This window comes from Miniopterus schreibersii (genome assembly GCF_964146895.1).
Source record: "Miniopterus schreibersii genome assembly, chromosome: 14".
NCBI lineage: Eukaryota > Metazoa > Chordata > Mammalia > Chiroptera > Miniopteridae > Miniopterus > Miniopterus schreibersii.
The window spans coordinates 17302965-17320932 of record NC_138114.1 but is presented as its reverse complement, the minus strand read 5'-3'; the positions used below and the strand labels follow the sequence as shown (position 1 = coordinate 17320932).

Below are 17968 nucleotides of genomic sequence, written 5' to 3'. Positions count from 1 at the left end.
AGTTCTGTGCCCTCTGGTAACACAATAGAAAAAGGTATGAAGTTATACCATACTATATTTTGTAGGTGCTTAATAAATTTTATTGAAATAAATGGCAAAAACCACGGAGATAAATTTTAGCTGCAGTTAAACCCAATTTCTTAATAAGCCAATTAATTTCATGGGTTTACATAAGATCAGCAAACAGTTTTTCTTCTTTTGCTCCTTAGAAATGGCTGCAATCAACAATTCTTACTGCAGCCCGTGAAATTAACCAGAGGAAAGGAAAGGAGAGAGTGATCGCCATCAGGGGTTTGCCGAATTTTCTGTAAGGGCCAGATGGTAAATAGTTTAGGCTTTCTGGGTCGTGCAGCCTTTGTCCGAGCCCAGGAGCAGCAGTAAACACATGTGGGCCTGGTTGTTCCAGTAAAACTCTACAGCAGCAGGTGTGGGGCCTGATTTGGTCCACGTGGCCTTCACTTGCCACTCCCCGACCTTCGTGGCCCTCCTTCCTCGTGGGGCCTCAGAGTCAATTTTATAAATTGCCAATACAGGCAGACCTCAGAGATATTTCCAATCTGGTTCCAGACTACAACCATAAGCTGAGTATCGCAATAAAGTGAATCATAATCTTTTCTCTGGTGGAAGGTCTTGCCTTCCATTTGTAAAAAATGCAACCTCTGGGAAGCGCAGTGAAGCCAAGCACAGCAGGAGGCGTGCCCGGCCCAGACGCCCCCAGAGCCGGTCTCTGCTGCCTCAGCTGGTTCTACTTTGCCATCAGGGCTGAGAAACACTATTTGGGGAACGGCCATTTGTCTCCCACTCCCCTCAGTTTTAGACCCTTTTCTAAGTTATCTTCAGTGGCAGTTTTACCCAGTGTCGTCTTAACATGACACGAAGACCACCTAGTACTTGGGGATATCGACAGGAATAGTTGACCGAAGGGGAAAATGGAACCTCGGAGACCAAGCTCCATCTGCTCCCCACCTCCCTTGGCTTCAATCAGGTAAGCCTCAGACCACCGGCTCTGACCTCTTGGGCACCAATGGGCGTAACTGTTGTCACTGATGGAACTTACCAGGTCGGGTTCTGTTTTCTTCTAAGTGAAACGGAAGCATGTTGGTGATAATGGAATTCATTCATCTCTTTTCACATTTTCTAAAAAGTACACTTTATTATATGTGAGGTGCTTACTGGTAACTGACACATGGACCCGAGGAAAGTCATTGCCTTCCGAACGGTTGGCCTCTCCAAAATTTCACTTATGAATATAATGATCAAGTCCAGGAATCCCAGTATTTCGTCTTTATTTTAGTCTTAAGCTAAGAACTGAAATTCCAGGCAAATGTGCCTTGGCCGGGAGACCAGTGTTAAGGCGACGGGCAGCCTCCAGATCACTCCATGTCTTTTTGCCAGTTCTCCTCAAAGGATGGGGCTCGCTTTTCAGCTGTAGAATATTTCCTTTCCCCTGCTTTGTGGTATCCAAACTCTCGGAAGAAAGGATGAGACACATCTGCCACGCGACCATGTCGGAGCCTGATAGCCGTGATGTCGCTGGAAACCAGAAAGGAACCGCCGCCTCCTCACAGCTCTTCCTTCTCCTCCCCGGCGCACACGCAGGCTGCGCGCTGGCTGTTCATGAAGGGCCGGCAGCCCAAGGTCCAGACGGTGTTGAACACGGTATCGGCCAGCGAGTCGCATGCTACTTGAAGAAGCAGCAGAGAAACAGGAAGGTTAAGATACAGAACAGCCCCCGAGGAGTAGGAGTAACTTTAAAGAGGCAGCCCTTTCCCAGATTCACAGGATACCCAGAGGAAAGTAGGGGCAATGATCCGAATGCAGAATTCAAAGGAAGGGCAAACATTTAAAAGGAAGGCTTGGTGAGGGGGCATGGGTGGGGTGGAGGAGGCCAACGGGGGGAAAGGGGACATCTGTAATACTTTCAACTATAAAGAGTAAACCTATATTTTTTATTTTTAAAAAGTTTTTTCAGAGAAGCCTCCATCCAATCTAGTAGAGCAAAGTACACTTTGGGCCCTGGCCTAGTAGCTCAGTTGGTTAGAGCAGCGTCCCAACACGCCAAGGTTGTGGGTTCGATCCCTGGTCAGGGCACATTCAGGAATCAACCAATGAATGTATAAATAAGTGGAACAATAAATTGGTGTTTTTCTCTCTCTAAAAATCAATCCATTTTAAAAAATGCACTTTGGGATACCCTCCTTTTATGGGTCTCCAGGTCAAAACCATGGTTAGCAATCAGCATCTTCCGTACCACTGTGCTCACTCCATGGAAAATTTACCATTTTTGCAGAATGCTCACTCAGAAAACACTACTACGTTTCCTGTGGCTTTCTCTATTCAAGTGTGGGATGAATAACCACTTATTCACTGAAAAAACAGGTGTGCCTGCTGGGTATATTGGTTAGCCACTCTGTTAGGCCTCAGGGACACAGAGGATCTCACAGTCTGGACAAAGAGGATGACAGGATCAACAGGTGAACAGGTGGCTACGCTATACTATAATGGAAGTTACATCAAGGCGGTATGGGAACCCACGGTAAGGGTCTCTATCCCTTTGGGGTAAGGATGATTATGGAAGGCATCTCAGAACACCTATTGGAATTTCGATAGGTATTGCATTAAACCTGTAGATTCCTTTGGGTAGTATGGACATTTTAAAAAATTTATTGATTTTAGAGAGAGAGAGGAAGAGAGAGAAAGAGAAACATTGATCTGTTGCTCCACTCTTGAATGCATTCATTGGTTGCTTTTTGTATGTGTCCTGACTGGGGATCAAACTGCAACGTTGGCATTATCAGGATGATGCTCTAACCAACTGAGCTACCCGGCCAGGACCATGGACATTTTTAACAATATTAATCCTTCCAATCCATGAGCGTGGACCATCTTTCCATTTATTTGAGTCTTCAGTTTCTTTCATCAATGTCTTATAGTTTTCAGTGTATAGGTCCCTCACTTCCTTGACACATATTTGTGTCATATTGAGGAGTTTGGACTTACTCCTAAGGAAGAGGAAGATGACTAGATATGTGGGTATAAAAATATATCTGGTCCTTATGGGGAGAATAAATCTGATGGGAGCCAGAGGTTAAGTTAATTTGCAGTAACCAGGCAAGTTATCAAAGAGATATTTGGATGAAAGAATCAATAGGACATTGCTTGAGGAAAGTAACTTGACCTGACCCTAGATTAGCGGCAGGTACTTTCTCACCCTTTGTAGGTACAGATAGAGTGATACCCCCTTTTGTAGGCCTAAGTAATTATCAATACTTTCAAGCCCTCACAGATTCACTTTAGGACCATACTCTAGGCATGGATCATTGGACAAGATCCAAGATTTTTCCTACTGACCGTCTCTGTGGCATATGGTCAGCTCTTTATAAACCTGACTTTCAAATATCACCAACTAAAAATACATAATGCTAATACCTGGTGTGATGTTCTGGCATCAGAAATTAAGAGATTAAAACTTTTCCTTCCTGGCTGGGCATGGCTCAGCCGTTGAGCATCGACCTAGGATCCAGGAGATCGAGGTTTTATTCCTGCTCAGGGCACATGCCCGGGTTGTGGGCTCGATCCCCAGCAGAGGGTATGTGCAGGAGGCAGCCGATCAGTGACTCTCTCATCATTGATCTTTCTGTCTCTCTCTCTTCTTTCCTCTCTCTGAAATAAATAAAGATATATTTAAAAACAAACAAAAACTTTTCCTAAAGTGAATTAGCAAAAAGATATTACACAATCAGTGCTAGAAATTAGATAACTAAGCAGCTGTTTATAAAAATAATTATCCTCAAGTATATGTAGACCTTTACACACAAAAAAGATAGGTTTTTAAAATTCTTTCCCTGACTAAGAAAAAAATAAGGTAATAAGGTATTAGCCAAACCAAGTGGTCCATACAGAATAACTCCTTATACGGAAAATTATTTAGCAGTGGAATGGGTAACTAAAGCCAACTGGGCAACTCTTTCTCCAGCCCTAAGGGATAAATTTTTATATCTCTGGGAAGGCTTTGGTGTGGCCCTGTCCATCAGGAGTGGCGCCAGCAGCTCCCGGGCAGGACAGCACGAACTTCAGCAAACGAGTGCCCAGCATCCTCCCTCGGCCTGTCTTGCACTCTTCAGTGTCCATAAAGTTCTGTGAGCTTTAATGGCCTCGTTGAGTAAAAGGGCTCTGGCTACATTTCTGTGTGAAAATAGGAACAAACTCCCTGCTCACGGGGAGATGCCCTTAAGATACCTACTTGCCACGTTGGAGACAAAGCCCAGACTTCGCTTAAGGTCAGAGCAGATAGAGTGGAGGCACCATCGGAATTTTGCATCACAGCGATACTTGTTGGCACCGCAAGTGTCATAGCAGACATCCAGCTGGTTGCAGCACTTGGTCATTGCTGGAATGCCTAAGCTCATCTGGGGAAAAGAGAAGGGAGAAAATGCCACGTGTAGTCCAACGACCTCAGGCAAGCGCGCCCATGTGCTTGCCGAGCCGGTTCGCAAATCCCTGCTACCTGTTCAGACCAACTGAAAACACCAATGACTTGCGGGAATATGGCAGGTTGATAGTCACAGGATGCTGAGTTGCAATCACAATTTAGTTATTAGTTTAATAACTCTGAATGGCCCATTTTTTCTTTTAGATTTGAGTAATTTTCAAATTCTCAGGTCACTACAGTGATGAAAACAGAAATTGGAACGTTAGTCCAGAGAGCAGAGCTTCCAGACTTCCGAATTTAACTAAAACTTGTGTGAGATTTTGTTTAAGCAAAAGATCCCAAGGCTCAGAATTATGAAAAATAAAGCCTTAGCTCATCAAGAGGTCACCAGCATTTATCAGAGACCCATCCCATACAGCACCGTTTTAATAGTGTGTGTATGTCTATATGTTTTGGGGAGCAGAGTCGGGTATAGGACACAGAGTTCCTGAACACAGGGGACTCTGGTCACACAGCAATACCTAGCGCACACCAGGACATGCATTTGTTAAGTGTCCTATAAACAACTGTAAATTTATAGCATAAACTGAGTAGGTAAGTTCATAGAATGCCATACAAACAAATTTTTTTAGAGGGTTTGAAAGAAGATGAAGAGAGGGTTAACAAAGATAAGGGTAGACTTAGAACATGGCAGGTAGCCCTGGCTGGCATGGCTCAGTGGTTAGAGCGTCAGCCTGTGGACCGGAGAAGGGTCATGGGTTCGATTCCCTGTCAAGGGGCCCAGGAAGGCACCCGCTCTCTCACATCAATGTTTCTCTCTCTCCCTCTCTCCCTCTTTCGCTCCCTCCCTTCCACTCTCTAAAAATCAATGGGAAAATATCCTCCAGTGAGGATTAATAATAATAATAAATAATAATAATAGATAAAATCCACTTACTTTTAAAAAAGAATATAGCAGGTAAAAAAAGGAAATAATGAGGAAATCATATTGTGAGTAAGTCAGTCTGTTTGTTTAGGGAAATACATACATATAAGTTTTCATTAAGAAGGAGGGTTAGGGAGGCCGGTAAGTTGATGGATGGATGACCTTGACTTCCAAGTAACTAGTTAGATTTGATACACACTCTTGAGCAAGGAAAGGACATGATACAAAGAGTGATCAAAGAAGAGTAATTGTTATGGTGTATAAAATAGATGGGAACAGGCCCTGGCCGGTAGCCCAGTTGGTTAGAGCAAGGTTGTGGGTTTGACCCCCGGTCAGGGCACATACAAGCATTAACCAGTGAATGCAAATAAGTGGGACAGCAAATTGATGTTTCTGTCTCTCAAATCAATCAATTAAAAAATAGATGGGAACAGAGTGGGTCTAGATATAGATAGAGCATCTTAGGATCTTTTGCAGTTGTTCTGATAATAGAAACTAGGACTTGGATAGAATCTGTGAAAATCTGGTGTCAGGGCATGAGTGGGGACTGATTAATCAGCTATTATAGGTCCTTTCCCCTTGGGTCTCCTCAGGTGTTCTCTCATTCAAACTTTTATTCCAAGGCACTTAAAGCAGAATGTGGAGTTGGGCAGTTAAAAATGGCCTTTTAAGCAACATTAAGAGGTAATCTACCTCATTATTAGAATAGGCAAAGGCCTGGACTCTGCAATTCTGGGTAAACTCCATCATCTGATACCTCAAGTAAACTATTTTGCTTGTACCTCGCCCCTAAAACTAAAAATATATCACAGCAGAGGTAACTGAGAATTAGATGAGTGTAGTGGCTGTCATTCAGTTCAACTGAATCGGAAATTCTTGAACTAGTTCTTAAGGATATTTGTATCAGCAAACACAGTGACATTACTTCCAAAATACAGTGCATACCACTTCTGTAGTTACTAAATTGATATCAAGTAAAATATATTGACTAAAAATGGGGTGTTTTCTCTACATAAATATATATTTGAGATAGTTGTCTTTCTTCTGTGTCCATGTACATGCTAATTATTGTGGACAAGGCTGGGCTTTCAGCTGTGCACTCAGCTGTGCAGGTTGTTCAGTGCACAAGAGGGTCGTATCTAAGGGGCCTCTTTCCCACAGACATCATAGATTTATATATTAACAAAAATGTCTAGCCAGTAGCAGTCAAGTTTCCTTTTCTAACAAAATCAGTACATTAAGATAAATTTCTGACAGATGGAAGAAAAGTGTCTCAAGGAAAGGGGACCTTTTTCCAGTTTGCATAAAAATGCCATATGGGTGAGCAGGATTTTAGTTAGAAGAATAAGCATTATGCTCTTAGAAAATTATTACAAAGTAAAATCTTCTGAATCATCAGAAAAGTGAAGCTGAGCCTGATTATTAAGATACAGTTCAGAATCACAATTTAGATATGAAATCCCTCTACCTACATCTTACATAAAACCTCTTTTCTAAAGAAATCTTAAACTAAATTAATTTATAACTTGTTTTCAGGGAAGACCAACAGTTTGAGAAACGGTCTGCACTATGATGATAAATGCTTAGCCAGTGGCTGGATGTGTGTATGGAGGTGGTTTATTTGGGGGAGGTGGGGTTTGCAGAGTTCTATGATGTTAAATACTCCAAACATAGCTGATGTGCCACTACCGACATGGAAAGTCCTGACAGTGCCGTGGCAGTCGGCTCTCACTGGTCAGTCCCAGCTGGCTCCAGCATGGAAAATCTCTCTAATTCAAATTAAGTCACACTTCTCAGGTCTGTTTCATATTGAGTTATGTTTGATCCCCTAAAGTTTGACTCATGTTTACAATGGTGATTTCAAAGTTCACTTATCTGAGGGGCAGCTGCCTCTGAGAAATGGAAACTAGATACTTGTTTTAAAAATTACCTCCTTTCCTCAGTATCCAGCATAAAATACTTAACCACAATTGCTCAGCTACATCCTGTAAGGGCTCCCTGCCTTCGGTGATAACTCTTGAATTTATCTTAGTTCAAACCAATCAGCTAAGAAAATGATGGTGGCGATACCTACACTTTCTGGTATCTTGAGACCCAGGAAGTAGGAGTTGCAGCCGTTGGGCTCCTGAGGCTTGTAGTCAGGTCTGGGCATTGGTGCCTTTCCTAGCAGAGAAAGAAAGGGAAGAAGCAGGAAGAGATACTTAGAAGCTGAGCATTCGGAAAGGTTCGTGAAATAAAAATGATCTGAACGTGTATTCAGTTTCTTGAAGGTAAGGTCCACGGCAGAACTCAGGGCGTCTTACTCCTGCGCCCACGGCACAGCCACGCTCCTGGCACAGGGAAAGGAAGCCACTACCTGGCCATACCCTTCAGGAATCAGAATTACAACAGTGCGGCAAAACTTTTTCCAGAGGAACTTGAATGGAATTTTGCAAAATTCCGTAAACGTAGGCAGGCCGTTATTGCCCGAAGGACAAGGCAAACACCCCTATTTAGGCATTTCTATCACAGAACTAAGCAGAAACTATCTGAAAAGCTTTTAATTTCGTGGTTTCTCCTAGAAGGCCTTTGAGTTATTTTATGATCTTGCAGATACAAACAAGGAAACTTTGTCAGTTGTATCAGGGGTGGTCCTCACAAAGATAACCTTGGCCTGAGGTGACCTCAGGACAGTCATCGCCAGCGAGTGTTTTTATCTGTACCCCGATAAGGAAATGGGCTGAGAGGCTGCACGACTTGCCTAAGTCATTCGGTAGGCAGGCGCGTAGGACGTAAACCCAGGTCTCTGGTTTGTCTCCAAAGCCCAGGCTCCTTCTCCACACTCCTCTGCCTCCCTTTGGGCGTGCAAGACACAGGGTAAGACCCAGGAAATGAGCTCCGAGCGAGGCAAAGGCATTTCTATTTTCTTTCTTTTCTTTAGTCTTCTCCAACCAGAGGTTTAATTATTATTTTTATTGTGAAATTTCAAAACTGAAGAAAAGTCAGAGAAACAAACACCCGCGAACCCACTACACAAGCATAATAAAGGTTAATGTTCCCGAATGTCCTATGAATATTTTTTGCTTGATTAAATGTTACAAGGACAGTTAGCCCCCTTACACCCGCCTCCTGTTTTCATGTTTAAATGCCAAGGTCACGCTTTAAAGCCCTTCCTTCCCATCACTCCGCCAAGCCGGCTCCATTATTCTTGGGCCTTTCTTGATGGGAGTTAGGACCTTCTGTAAGAGATCGTCAGAATTTTGCTCGAACATACATTGAATTTATAGATGAACCGGAGGCAGATACTTTCGTAGACTATCCCGTCTTCCCAAAGGTGGGCGCCGTTTCCTTAGCCGCTCTTCATGTCCTTCCGTAGTGTCAGAATTGCCCCATCTGTCTGGGATCCCTCCTACATACCGGGCTGCCCGGGTGCTTACACAGTACAGGGTGTCTCGTAAAAACCCAGAGTGAGGCCCCTAAGGCTGATCGAGTAAAGCCGTACTTTTCTGGAATGCAAGCTGCTTCTAGCTGTCTGCTCCACCGGCCCTGGACCGAGGCCCTGGCCCTCAGGGTCCGAGGTGGCGCCTCAGCCACCACGCCGACTGCAGGCAGCCCGAGGAGGGAGGGAGTAGAGGGATCCCAGCCCCCCCCCAATAAACACGCTCCAGAAATCGCCACACCCCGCTCCCTCTCTCTCCCTCGGCCAGGCCTTGGTGGGACGGCAGCACCCAGGGACAGAGGTGGCCATGGAAATGCAGTGTCCGGTCAGTGGAGGCCTCCACGAGCCCGGCCTCAGCCTGGGAGAGGGGCATCAGGGGACAGTAAACAGCTCTGCCACCGGCGGTTTGGGTATTTGCTGCCGTGGTACAAGGTGTGTACAGGACAGTGGTTCAAGATGCCTCCCAGTGCTCCCCATCGCCTGGATTCACACCTTTGTGCACTGTCCCAGGGCTGTCTGTGTGACCCAGAGGCGAGGGCAGAAGTGGAGGTGTGTTGCTTCCAAGATTAGGCTATAAAAGATTACAACTTCTGTCTCGGGCTTGCATGCACGCTCTCTCCCAGTCTCTCTTATCACCCACTCTGGGAGAAACCATGTTGCAAACAAAACCCCATGGGAAGGTCCCTGTGGCAAAAAAAAAAAGCCACATGACTTTGGAAGGAGAGCCTCTGGTTCAGGGCAGCTTCAGCGACTCAGCATCAGCTGGCAGCATGACCAGACCTTATGAGCAGCTCAGGGCCAGAACTATCCAGCAGAGCCTCTCAGGCTCCTGGCCAGGAGAAACTGTGAGATATAATAAATGCTTGTTCTTTTCAGCTGCTAAGTTTTGGGGTCACTTGTTACTCAACAATACATAATCGTCACGGTTGTCATTATGATTTGGATCTCTTTTTTCATGTTTTCCTGTGACAGCTTTGAGATAGAATTTACATATTATGCATGTATAATTCAGTGGGCTGGAGCATAGTCTCAGAACTGCGTGGCCATCACCACAGCCTAATTTTAGAACATTTTTACCATCCTCAAAGAAGCCCCACGCCCATTAGCAGTCATTCCCCACCTTCCCCTGGCCTAGCCCTAGACAACCGCCAACAGACTGTCTCTTTAAATGTGCCTATTTGGCCCCTTCACATAAATGAAACCACGCGCTATGTGGCATTCTGTGTCTGGATTTTCACTTAGCATAATGTGTTCAAGGTTCACCCATGTTGTAGTTTTTTTTATTGTCAGAAAATATGATGGACATTTGGGTTATTTCTACTCTATGAATATTTGTTTACATATTTGTAAACTAGTTTTGTGTAGACAATATGTTTTCATTTCTCCATAGGGCTAACGTTACAGTGTCATGTGGTAACTCTATTTAACATTTTGAGGAACTGCCAGGCTTTTCCAAAGTGGTGGCACAATTTTACATTTCCACCAGCAATGTATGAGGGTTCCAATCTCTCCAAATCTTTTTTATTATAGTCACCACCCTTGTGGGTGTAAAGTGGGATCTCATGGTAGTTTTTTTTTAATCTTCACCCAAGGATATGTTTTTGTTGATTTTTTATTTTATTTTATTTTTTAGCAAGAGAGGAAGGGAGAGAGAGAAACATCCATGTGAGACAGAAACTTCGATCAGTTGCCTCCCGTATGTGCTCTGACCAGGTATTGAACCCACAGCCTTTTGGTGTTTGGGACAATGTTCCAACCACCTGAGCTATACTGGCCAGGGCCTAACTCTTTCATTTTTTAATGTCCACTGACTCCCCTTCACGGTGGATTATTTTTTCACATGCTGTGTAATTTTTCAGTACGAGCTCATCTTCAGAAGGGCTTGTTTTTCTAAAGTTGTCCCGTGCCCTGGATCACATACTGTAGAGCAGTTCCTCAAACACTTCGTGGAATTCCTGAGATTCCTCGTCTGTGCACAGAATGTGCTTGGAGTAGTGGGTTTTGCTAAGTGTTACTTGTGCTTCAAGCCCTAGCCCTAGGTGAATGGAAAGCATCCTTGTTTCTTCCTTGGAATATTGGCTAGAGCTCTTCTAATCATTTTTAAACAGACTGGGCAGCTCGTCAGGTTCCAAGCTTTATGCAAACTGTCCAGCTCCAACTTCTTGGGAAAGGTGAAAAGTTCCTTTTCCTCTCCTTGCCTGAGCATTAAACCCACCCCTCCGCCCCCGGAGTCTACAGATGTTCGAGACTGAAAACCCCAGGGGCCACGGCAGCAGCTCCGGCTCGCCACTTTGCCTTTGTGTTTTCTCTTAATTTCTGGAACTTGAGAGTTTCCCTTTATTTCATTCTGGCTTGAGTGTGTATTTTTTTTAATGTTTGATTTTTACTCAGTGTTTCTTATTTGTAGTGGAGAGGTGCTGTACTTGTTGACAGAGTCTGCCAGCCCACCTGCAATGCCTGCATTACTTTTCAAAGGTCTTGGGAAACATAACTTACCATTGACAGCTCTACTAACATGCTGCATCATGTGTGTGTAGCTCTGGGAGTGGGGGGATGGGTAAACTGTATTAACTAATATTAGTAATCAAATTACACTTATGAGAATAATCACACTGTGCCATATGTGTATTTAATCTCGGAGGTGAGATTATGGTGATTTCATTTTTTCTTTGGATTATTCTTTTACAAATATCCTACATATACTAGCCTTAAAGAAATCAGGGAAAAAATGAGTGAAGAAATAAATGTCTAAATTTGATGGTAAAATTAGCTTTTTAATAATTTTGCAGATAAAGGGCTATTCCAGCAGACTCAGAGCTGTTTCCTGGGTTACCCTCTGCCTTCTCTGTACTTGAGAACTTACAGAATATAAAACTCTTATCTCCCAGTTGGAAAGATAATGAAATACCAACTGTAGACACTTCCTAACTGGCCTGCTATTGATGAAGGTTATTTTTATTGTGTTTAATATGTATGATAGCTGCAGAAATTCTGTTTAGGAATGGAGCCTGAAGCCCAGGTTCAAAGAAAGAAGGTGGTGGTTTGAGTGTAGGTGGAAATAATAGATCATATCCTCAGATTATAGTTTGAGTAGTGTTGAATTGTGTTGAGACCTTAGAGTTTGATGTTCTGAGTCTAGGCATTAATAATGTACAAGTTGATTTTATTTTCTGGTTTTGGCTGTTTATAGGAGTGGGAGGCTGACACTTGATCCTATAGTACCCAGGTCAAGGGTTCAGTCTTCCCAGGAGGGTGTGTCACTCTCCCTGCCCAGCTGGTTCCTGCAGGAGCAGCTCTTGGCCTCACTCAGGTCTACCAGGGAGGCAGAGACTGCATTTGAAATGTGTGCCCTGCTACTTCCAGAGGCACTCAGATACAACAGACAAGTAACACATCAGGGAACAAAGCAGAACTGTGACAATGTTATTGACGCAATAAGTTCTATTTCAGTTCTATAAAGTGACCAACTTGACCTAGTTTGCCTGGGACTGTCCCTGTGTTAGTGCTGAAAGCCCCACACCCCAGGAACCCCAGACCCTCCCCCTCAGTCCCCAGCAAACCAGGACAGTGGGTGCCCCCAGCATGAGAACAGCCTTTGCCTCCAAACCAGTAGCTGTTTTCTTTTTTCGGGCTATGGATCCCTTGCAAATTTTCCCTGGAAAAATATATGAACTCACAGGTTCAAAAACTTTTGCTCTAAGATTTCAAACAGATAAAAAAAGGTCTGCCCTGGCCAGCATGCTCAGTGGTTAGAGCGTTGACCTGCGCACCGAAGGGTCTCGGGTTCGATTCCCAATCAAAGGCACGTTCCTGGGTTGCAGGTTCCTTCTCCGGCCCCGTTTGGGGCGTGTGTGGCAGGCAATTGATGTGTCTCCCTCACATCAATGTTTCTCTGCCTTTCCTGTCTCTCTCCCCCTCCTTCCCTCCTTCCCACTCTCTCTGCAAAGCAATGGAAATAATAGCCTCTGGTGAGAATTTAAAAAAAAAAAAAAAAAAGGTCTAATGAGAAAAAGAAGACTAATATTTAAAGAAAGTTTTTCTTTAGAACTAAACCCAAGAAGAAATCCATCATGAGGTCCTTTTACCAGTGTGCGCGTGTGCACGGTCTTCCACCTTGTTGATAAGACCCGCTCCAGACACCCTCCACCAGCCACCTTCAGAAAGACACAGAAGCTTAAACCATGGGATGATTTCGTCCGGAAGCCAAGAGGGTGTTGTCCAGCCACTGGGATTTGTGTTTTGTTTTGTTTTTTAATGTTGAAAGAGAACTGGAAGCCTCTGAGTGCACAGTTAACTCGTTCACCAGACCTTCGCTCTCATAACACTGCTAAAACGTGTTTGGTATCTGTCATGCGCCATACGCAGCACTAAGGCTTCATATGTATTATCTTCAATTCTTCAACAACCTTACAAAGTAGGTACTGTGAGCATTACAAACACGAGAAAACAAAGGTTGAGAATCAGGTAACTTGCTCAAGGTCACCAGCAATGAGACCCCCAGCCCACCGCCCAGCGCAAACCCAGGACTTTTCCATTACGGGTAGTTCTCTCAGCCTAGTTCAAGGGCACCTGTGCAGGCCCAGGGCGACCACAGCCCCGCTGCGTGGGCATCTCGGGGTGGGGAGGGAATCTTGTCCCATCAGAGCAGGCTGCTTACACCAGTGCACTGTGGAGGCGTTGATTCGTCTGAATCTGCTTATACTATTTATAGCCCGATCCTTTGACCAGACTTAGTGTGCTGACTTGAAAATGAATTGCTGTAGATATAAGAAGTGTGAAAAGCAATGTTGACACACTGTTGTAGCTATCAGGGTACAAACACACCTTTCTTTACCTGTCTGGACAACCTACAGGCTGAAGATCCCCGAGAATGACCTCTTAAATAGTGCTCCAAACCTCGGCTGCACTTTCCAATCACCTGGGAAACGTGAAAAATACTCATGTCTGGGCCCAGTCCAGGATGATTCTGATTTAATTGGTTTGGGTGGCAGAAGTTTTTAAAGCCCCCAGGTGCTTCTACCTACTTGCAGGGCGGAGGTAGAGAAGCCTGGTTTTAAGGGCCGGCACACCTCGTTTCATTGCGCTTGGCTTCATTGTGCTTCACAGATGTTGTGTGTTTTTTAAAAATTGAGCGCAAGATCCTCCACCAGCAAAAAGATTACAGCTCACTTTATTGCAAAATTCGCTTTATTGCGGTGTTCTGCAGTAAAGGAACCCGCAATATCTCTGAGGTATGCCTGGTAGTGGTAAGGACCTATAAAATAGAAATTTTTTTCTTGTAGATTAATTGTCACTAAATTGTTCCTTCTGGCAAAAGATTGCAGCCTTTAAGGCAGCATTTTCTCAAAGCGTGGTCCCTTGACCAGCAACATGGGGATCACCTGGGAACCCTTAGAAATGCAATTTTTCTGGCCTACTCCAAGCCAACAAATCAGAAACAGGGAGGAGGGGCACCAATCTGTTGGAAGGATTTAAAGCCCAGGTGAGTTCGAGAACCACTGCTTCAAAGAGGGAAAAGAAGCTTTGCGCAAGACGCCTATCAGAAAGCAAACTAAAGGTGCACACGCCCAGTTCATTCTTAGGTGTTATCTGTTCGAAAGAATGCTCGATTCACAGTCAGCCTGAGAAGATATTTTGAACGGTTGGGCACAACATCCAGTCTCCGCTGGGTTCCAAAGGTAACAAGCTTGACCCCGTTCCCGATGGGTTTTTCAGGCCCCTCCGTGCCCAGCTCTGTTTGGCAGCCTGAGTGCAGTTATTTGCCTTCCTGCAACCTCTCTGTTGACTCTTCCCATCCCCCCCGAGAGCTGCTGACACAGACCCTGCCCAGGTGGAGCTTGCAACCAAACCTTGCTGAAATTTTTTTCTTTTAAATCTTCACCCAAGGATATTTTTTCCATTGCTTTTCGGGGGGGGGGGGGGGGGGAGGGAACGGGGAGAGAAAGAGAGAGAGACACGTTGATTGATTGCCTCCCGCCCGCGCCCCGCCTGGGGTGGGGGATCGATCCTGCCCCCGAGGTTCCTGCCCTTGACCGGAATTGAACCCGAGACCTTTCAGTCTAACCCCTGAGCAAAACCAACCAGGGCCTGAAATCTTTTAATGCTGTTTTGCTGGAGAAGGAAGGAGAGGGTTTGATTCTTGTTTTCCTAAAAAATTCCTGCTCTTATGTATTTGCCAAACCACGGACCTAAATCTTGTGTTGCCTCTAAGGAAGGAAAAGAGAACCTGTGTTGGTATCTGAAGTGAGTTCATCCCTTTTGTGCCCCATTGCTGCAAACTAGATGACAGTCCCGTGGCAAGGCGCCTCTGCTTTTGCCCCCCCCACCACCACCACCACTTTACACAAGCACAGACCAGGCTTTTTATTTACCCTGTGGCATCTTCACAGAGAAAACGCAACTTCCTTTCTCACCATATCCGTATGTGGTTAAAATTCTATGTTGCAAAACTTTTGATTCTGGAGCAATGGTTACCCGTTGTCTCCTAGTCAGCCTGGTCATCAGGAAGCGGTTCCCCCTGCTCGAGGTAAGCAGGGAGTGAGGGGCCCGAGTGGGTGAGCCTACAAGTATGGAGCTTTTTCGAGTCTCAAAGCTGAGTTCTATCTGTTGAGTGTTTGGGGGAAACATTTCTCAAGTGTTTTCCTACTAGGCTAAACTGGCTCCATTTTCATCTCTAACCCCATGATGAAACATTTGATAAATCATAAAACCAATGCTGTATGAGACTGTATGCTTTTGAAAACATTTGCATTTGCAATTAACCCTCCCCCCTCCCCGCCTCAGGGCCTGACCCCAGATGGGCAGAGACACCTGGCAGTAAGCTTTTCCTAACCCCTGAAGTCCCGCCTTTGCTGACCCAGGAGAGTCAGCAAAGGGACACCCACGGGGACGGACAAAGCTGGAAGGAAGGTGTGAGCAGCACCAGGGGGAAAATCCATTTCCGAGCTCAGCAGAGTGACTTAGGAAGCCGCTTCACCCCCTGGCCAAGTCTTCTCCGCATGCTCAGCTTCGGCTTTCCTCCTAGGAACTGTCAGACACCTCTCACGCGTGTTCTCCTTGCCCCCTGCCCTTTCCTGAAGTACCGCCTGGCAACAGTCATAAAAAGGGGCCCAGGGATCAAGCCTGAGAAAGCTGCTTGGCCCCGTTTGCCTGATAAAATACGGGAAGCTCAGTGAAATCGGTTATTTCAGGTGGACCACCAAGAGAGTGTCAGTATAAGTGTGTCCCCAATATTTTAAATCTACTAACACACTATTTGTTGTTTATTTGAGATTCAGATTTCTCTGGTGCCTTATGTTTTCATTTGCTGAATCTGGCAATCCGACCTAAGAGGCGGATGAGAGCGAAAAGTTCATGTCAGGTTGTGACCCTGCGCCACTGCCCCCAGGCCACCAGTACGGGTTTCTAGAGGCAGAGAAACAGCGCACTCACCGTATCGGCACCTGTACTGACAGACTCCGTCCTTCCCTCCCAGCAGCTCCAGGAAGGAATCGAAGTAGCTGTTGACCGACTCGAAGCTGCCCCGGAGGTGCCGCAGGCCCCAGTTTGAATAGGACTCGTCTTCGTCAGGGCTGCTGTTGCTCTGTGCCAGGCCACCCCCCAGGCTGAGCCACAGAATCAGGGAGCCGGTGGCCAGCCTCATCCTGCAGCCAGGTGGGTCCTGACGTCTCTCCTCAAACCCCAGCCACCGGCCGGGAGGTCCAGGTCCACAGCCCGCAGGCCGGATGTCAGGCGGCCCGGGACAGGGATTATCGGGAACAGTCAATCTGTGTTCCCCGGAGGTGGACTTTAAACATAGCTGTGGAGGCTGGGATGAGATCAGGGCAATTAGGAAGGGCAAAGGTTAGGCAGTGGGCGGGATGGCCAGCAGCAGGGAGCCCTGCAAAGGGGACTCCGCGGCCCCGGCGGGCGCTGAGTGCGATGGGCCTCACTCCCCCGGCTCAGACCTGCCTCTCCCGCAGGGCCCCTGGCTGCAGGCGGCCCGGCGCCCGAGCATGTCGCCTTTCTTTACACCAATGTTTTTATTCATACTTAGCATGTGCGGCACCCACAGACTGCCCAGGGAATGGTTCTGGGGGAACTCGGCTCTCCTAGTGTTTTTCTTGTGTTGAGATGCTTAAAAGTCAGAGGGTCTATCAGAAACACTATTTGAAATTTGAGGCTTTAAGAGTGTTGGCTGAAGTCTAGTGTTTTGGCATCACTTTTAATTTATGCTATGCTTTTAGTCATAGGAAGAAATGAATTCTACCCCGAAATCACTAATGATGCACTTTTTGACCAAATGTATCTTCTCTCTCCAAAGTCCAGAAAGCTCCATAGAAAATAATGAATTAAATGTCTTCATTTTAGGTAAGAAGTGTATTTGTCTAAAGACTTCAAGGAAGGGTAGTGGTTAAAAAATATTTCATGTGGACAACAGTGCCACCAATATTTTAAAGCACCTATACTTTTCAAACCATGGTGTGGGTGTGCATACATACACACACACAGATACATATATATATACACACACTGTATATATGTATTTTTCACATTCATTCTACAAAGCAAGATAAATGTCATTCCATGTGAGAAGTGAGAAAACTGAGCTACAAAGGTTAAATGACTTGATAAAAAATGGCCAGGCTTTCAGTGGTAAAGCTGGAATCAGGGCCAGCTACTTAATTCGTGTGTCCCTGTCAAGATGAAAATGCAGAACTCCTTTTCAAAAAGCAGGAAAAAATGCCTTTAAAGGAACTGAAATACATCCCTGGCTAGTGTGGCTCAGTTGGTTGAGCACCGTCCTATGCACTGAGAGGTCACCAGTTGGATTCCTGGTCAGGGCACATGCCCGGGTTGTGGCCTCAATCCCAAGTAGGGGCGGGCAGGAGGCAGCCGATCGATGACTGTCTCTCATCAATGTTTCTCTCTCTCTAACTCTCCCTTTTTCTCTCTCTGAAAATCAATGAAACGTGTTTTTTTTAAAAAGGAACTGAAATATAATGTAATGAGGTAATAGTGATAGCTGAGTAACACTATAAAGTTATAAATTGCAGAAGTATTTTGGTGTCATAACTTCATGTGATACAACATGTAATACTTTATTAATATGTGATAATTGATCATAAGATTTTCTGACTTGCTTTCTTGCAAATTCATTGATCAGATCATCAAAATTTATACTAGTGCCAGGCCTGGGGCCACTTAGCAAAAG

General features: G+C 45.2%; 1 protein-coding gene across 2 annotated transcripts; it reads right to left on the bottom strand.

Moving 5' to 3' along the window:
* Positions 1 to 62: 62 nt before the first annotated feature.
* PLA2G12B (phospholipase A2 group XIIB) lies at positions 63 to 16572 on the bottom strand. 2 transcript variants are annotated; one of them, XM_081158100.1, is made up of 4 exons: positions 16207 to 16572; positions 7432 to 7520; positions 4244 to 4409; positions 63 to 1684 (listed from the first exon to the last, which is right to left on the bottom strand). In XM_081158100.1, the coding sequence occupies exons 1-4, from the start codon at positions 16415 to 16417 to the stop codon at positions 1563 to 1565; spliced, it is 588 nt and encodes a 195-aa protein (XP_081014226.1). In that variant the 5' UTR covers positions 16418 to 16572; the 3' UTR covers positions 63 to 1562. The 2 variants fall into 2 exon arrangements, with proteins under 2 accessions (XP_081014226.1, XP_081014225.1); XM_081158099.1 differs by having other exon boundaries at positions 1058 to 1681; positions 16207 to 16556.
* Between the last annotated feature and the right edge of the window lie 1396 nt (positions 16573 to 17968).

Coding starts and splice junctions, on each gene's coding strand:
- PLA2G12B (XM_081158100.1), bottom strand. CDS start 16,417: ATGAGGCTGGCCACCGGCTCCCTGATTCTGTGGCTCAGCCTGGGGGGT. Junction 7,521..16,206: donor TCAGTACAGGTGCCGATACG/GTGAGTGCGCTG, acceptor TTTCTCTGCTAG/GAAAGGCACCAATGCCCAGA. Junction 4,410..7,431: donor GTCTCAAGATACCAGAAAGT/GTAGGTATCGCC, acceptor TCTTTTCCCCAG/ATGAGCTTAGGCATTCCAGC.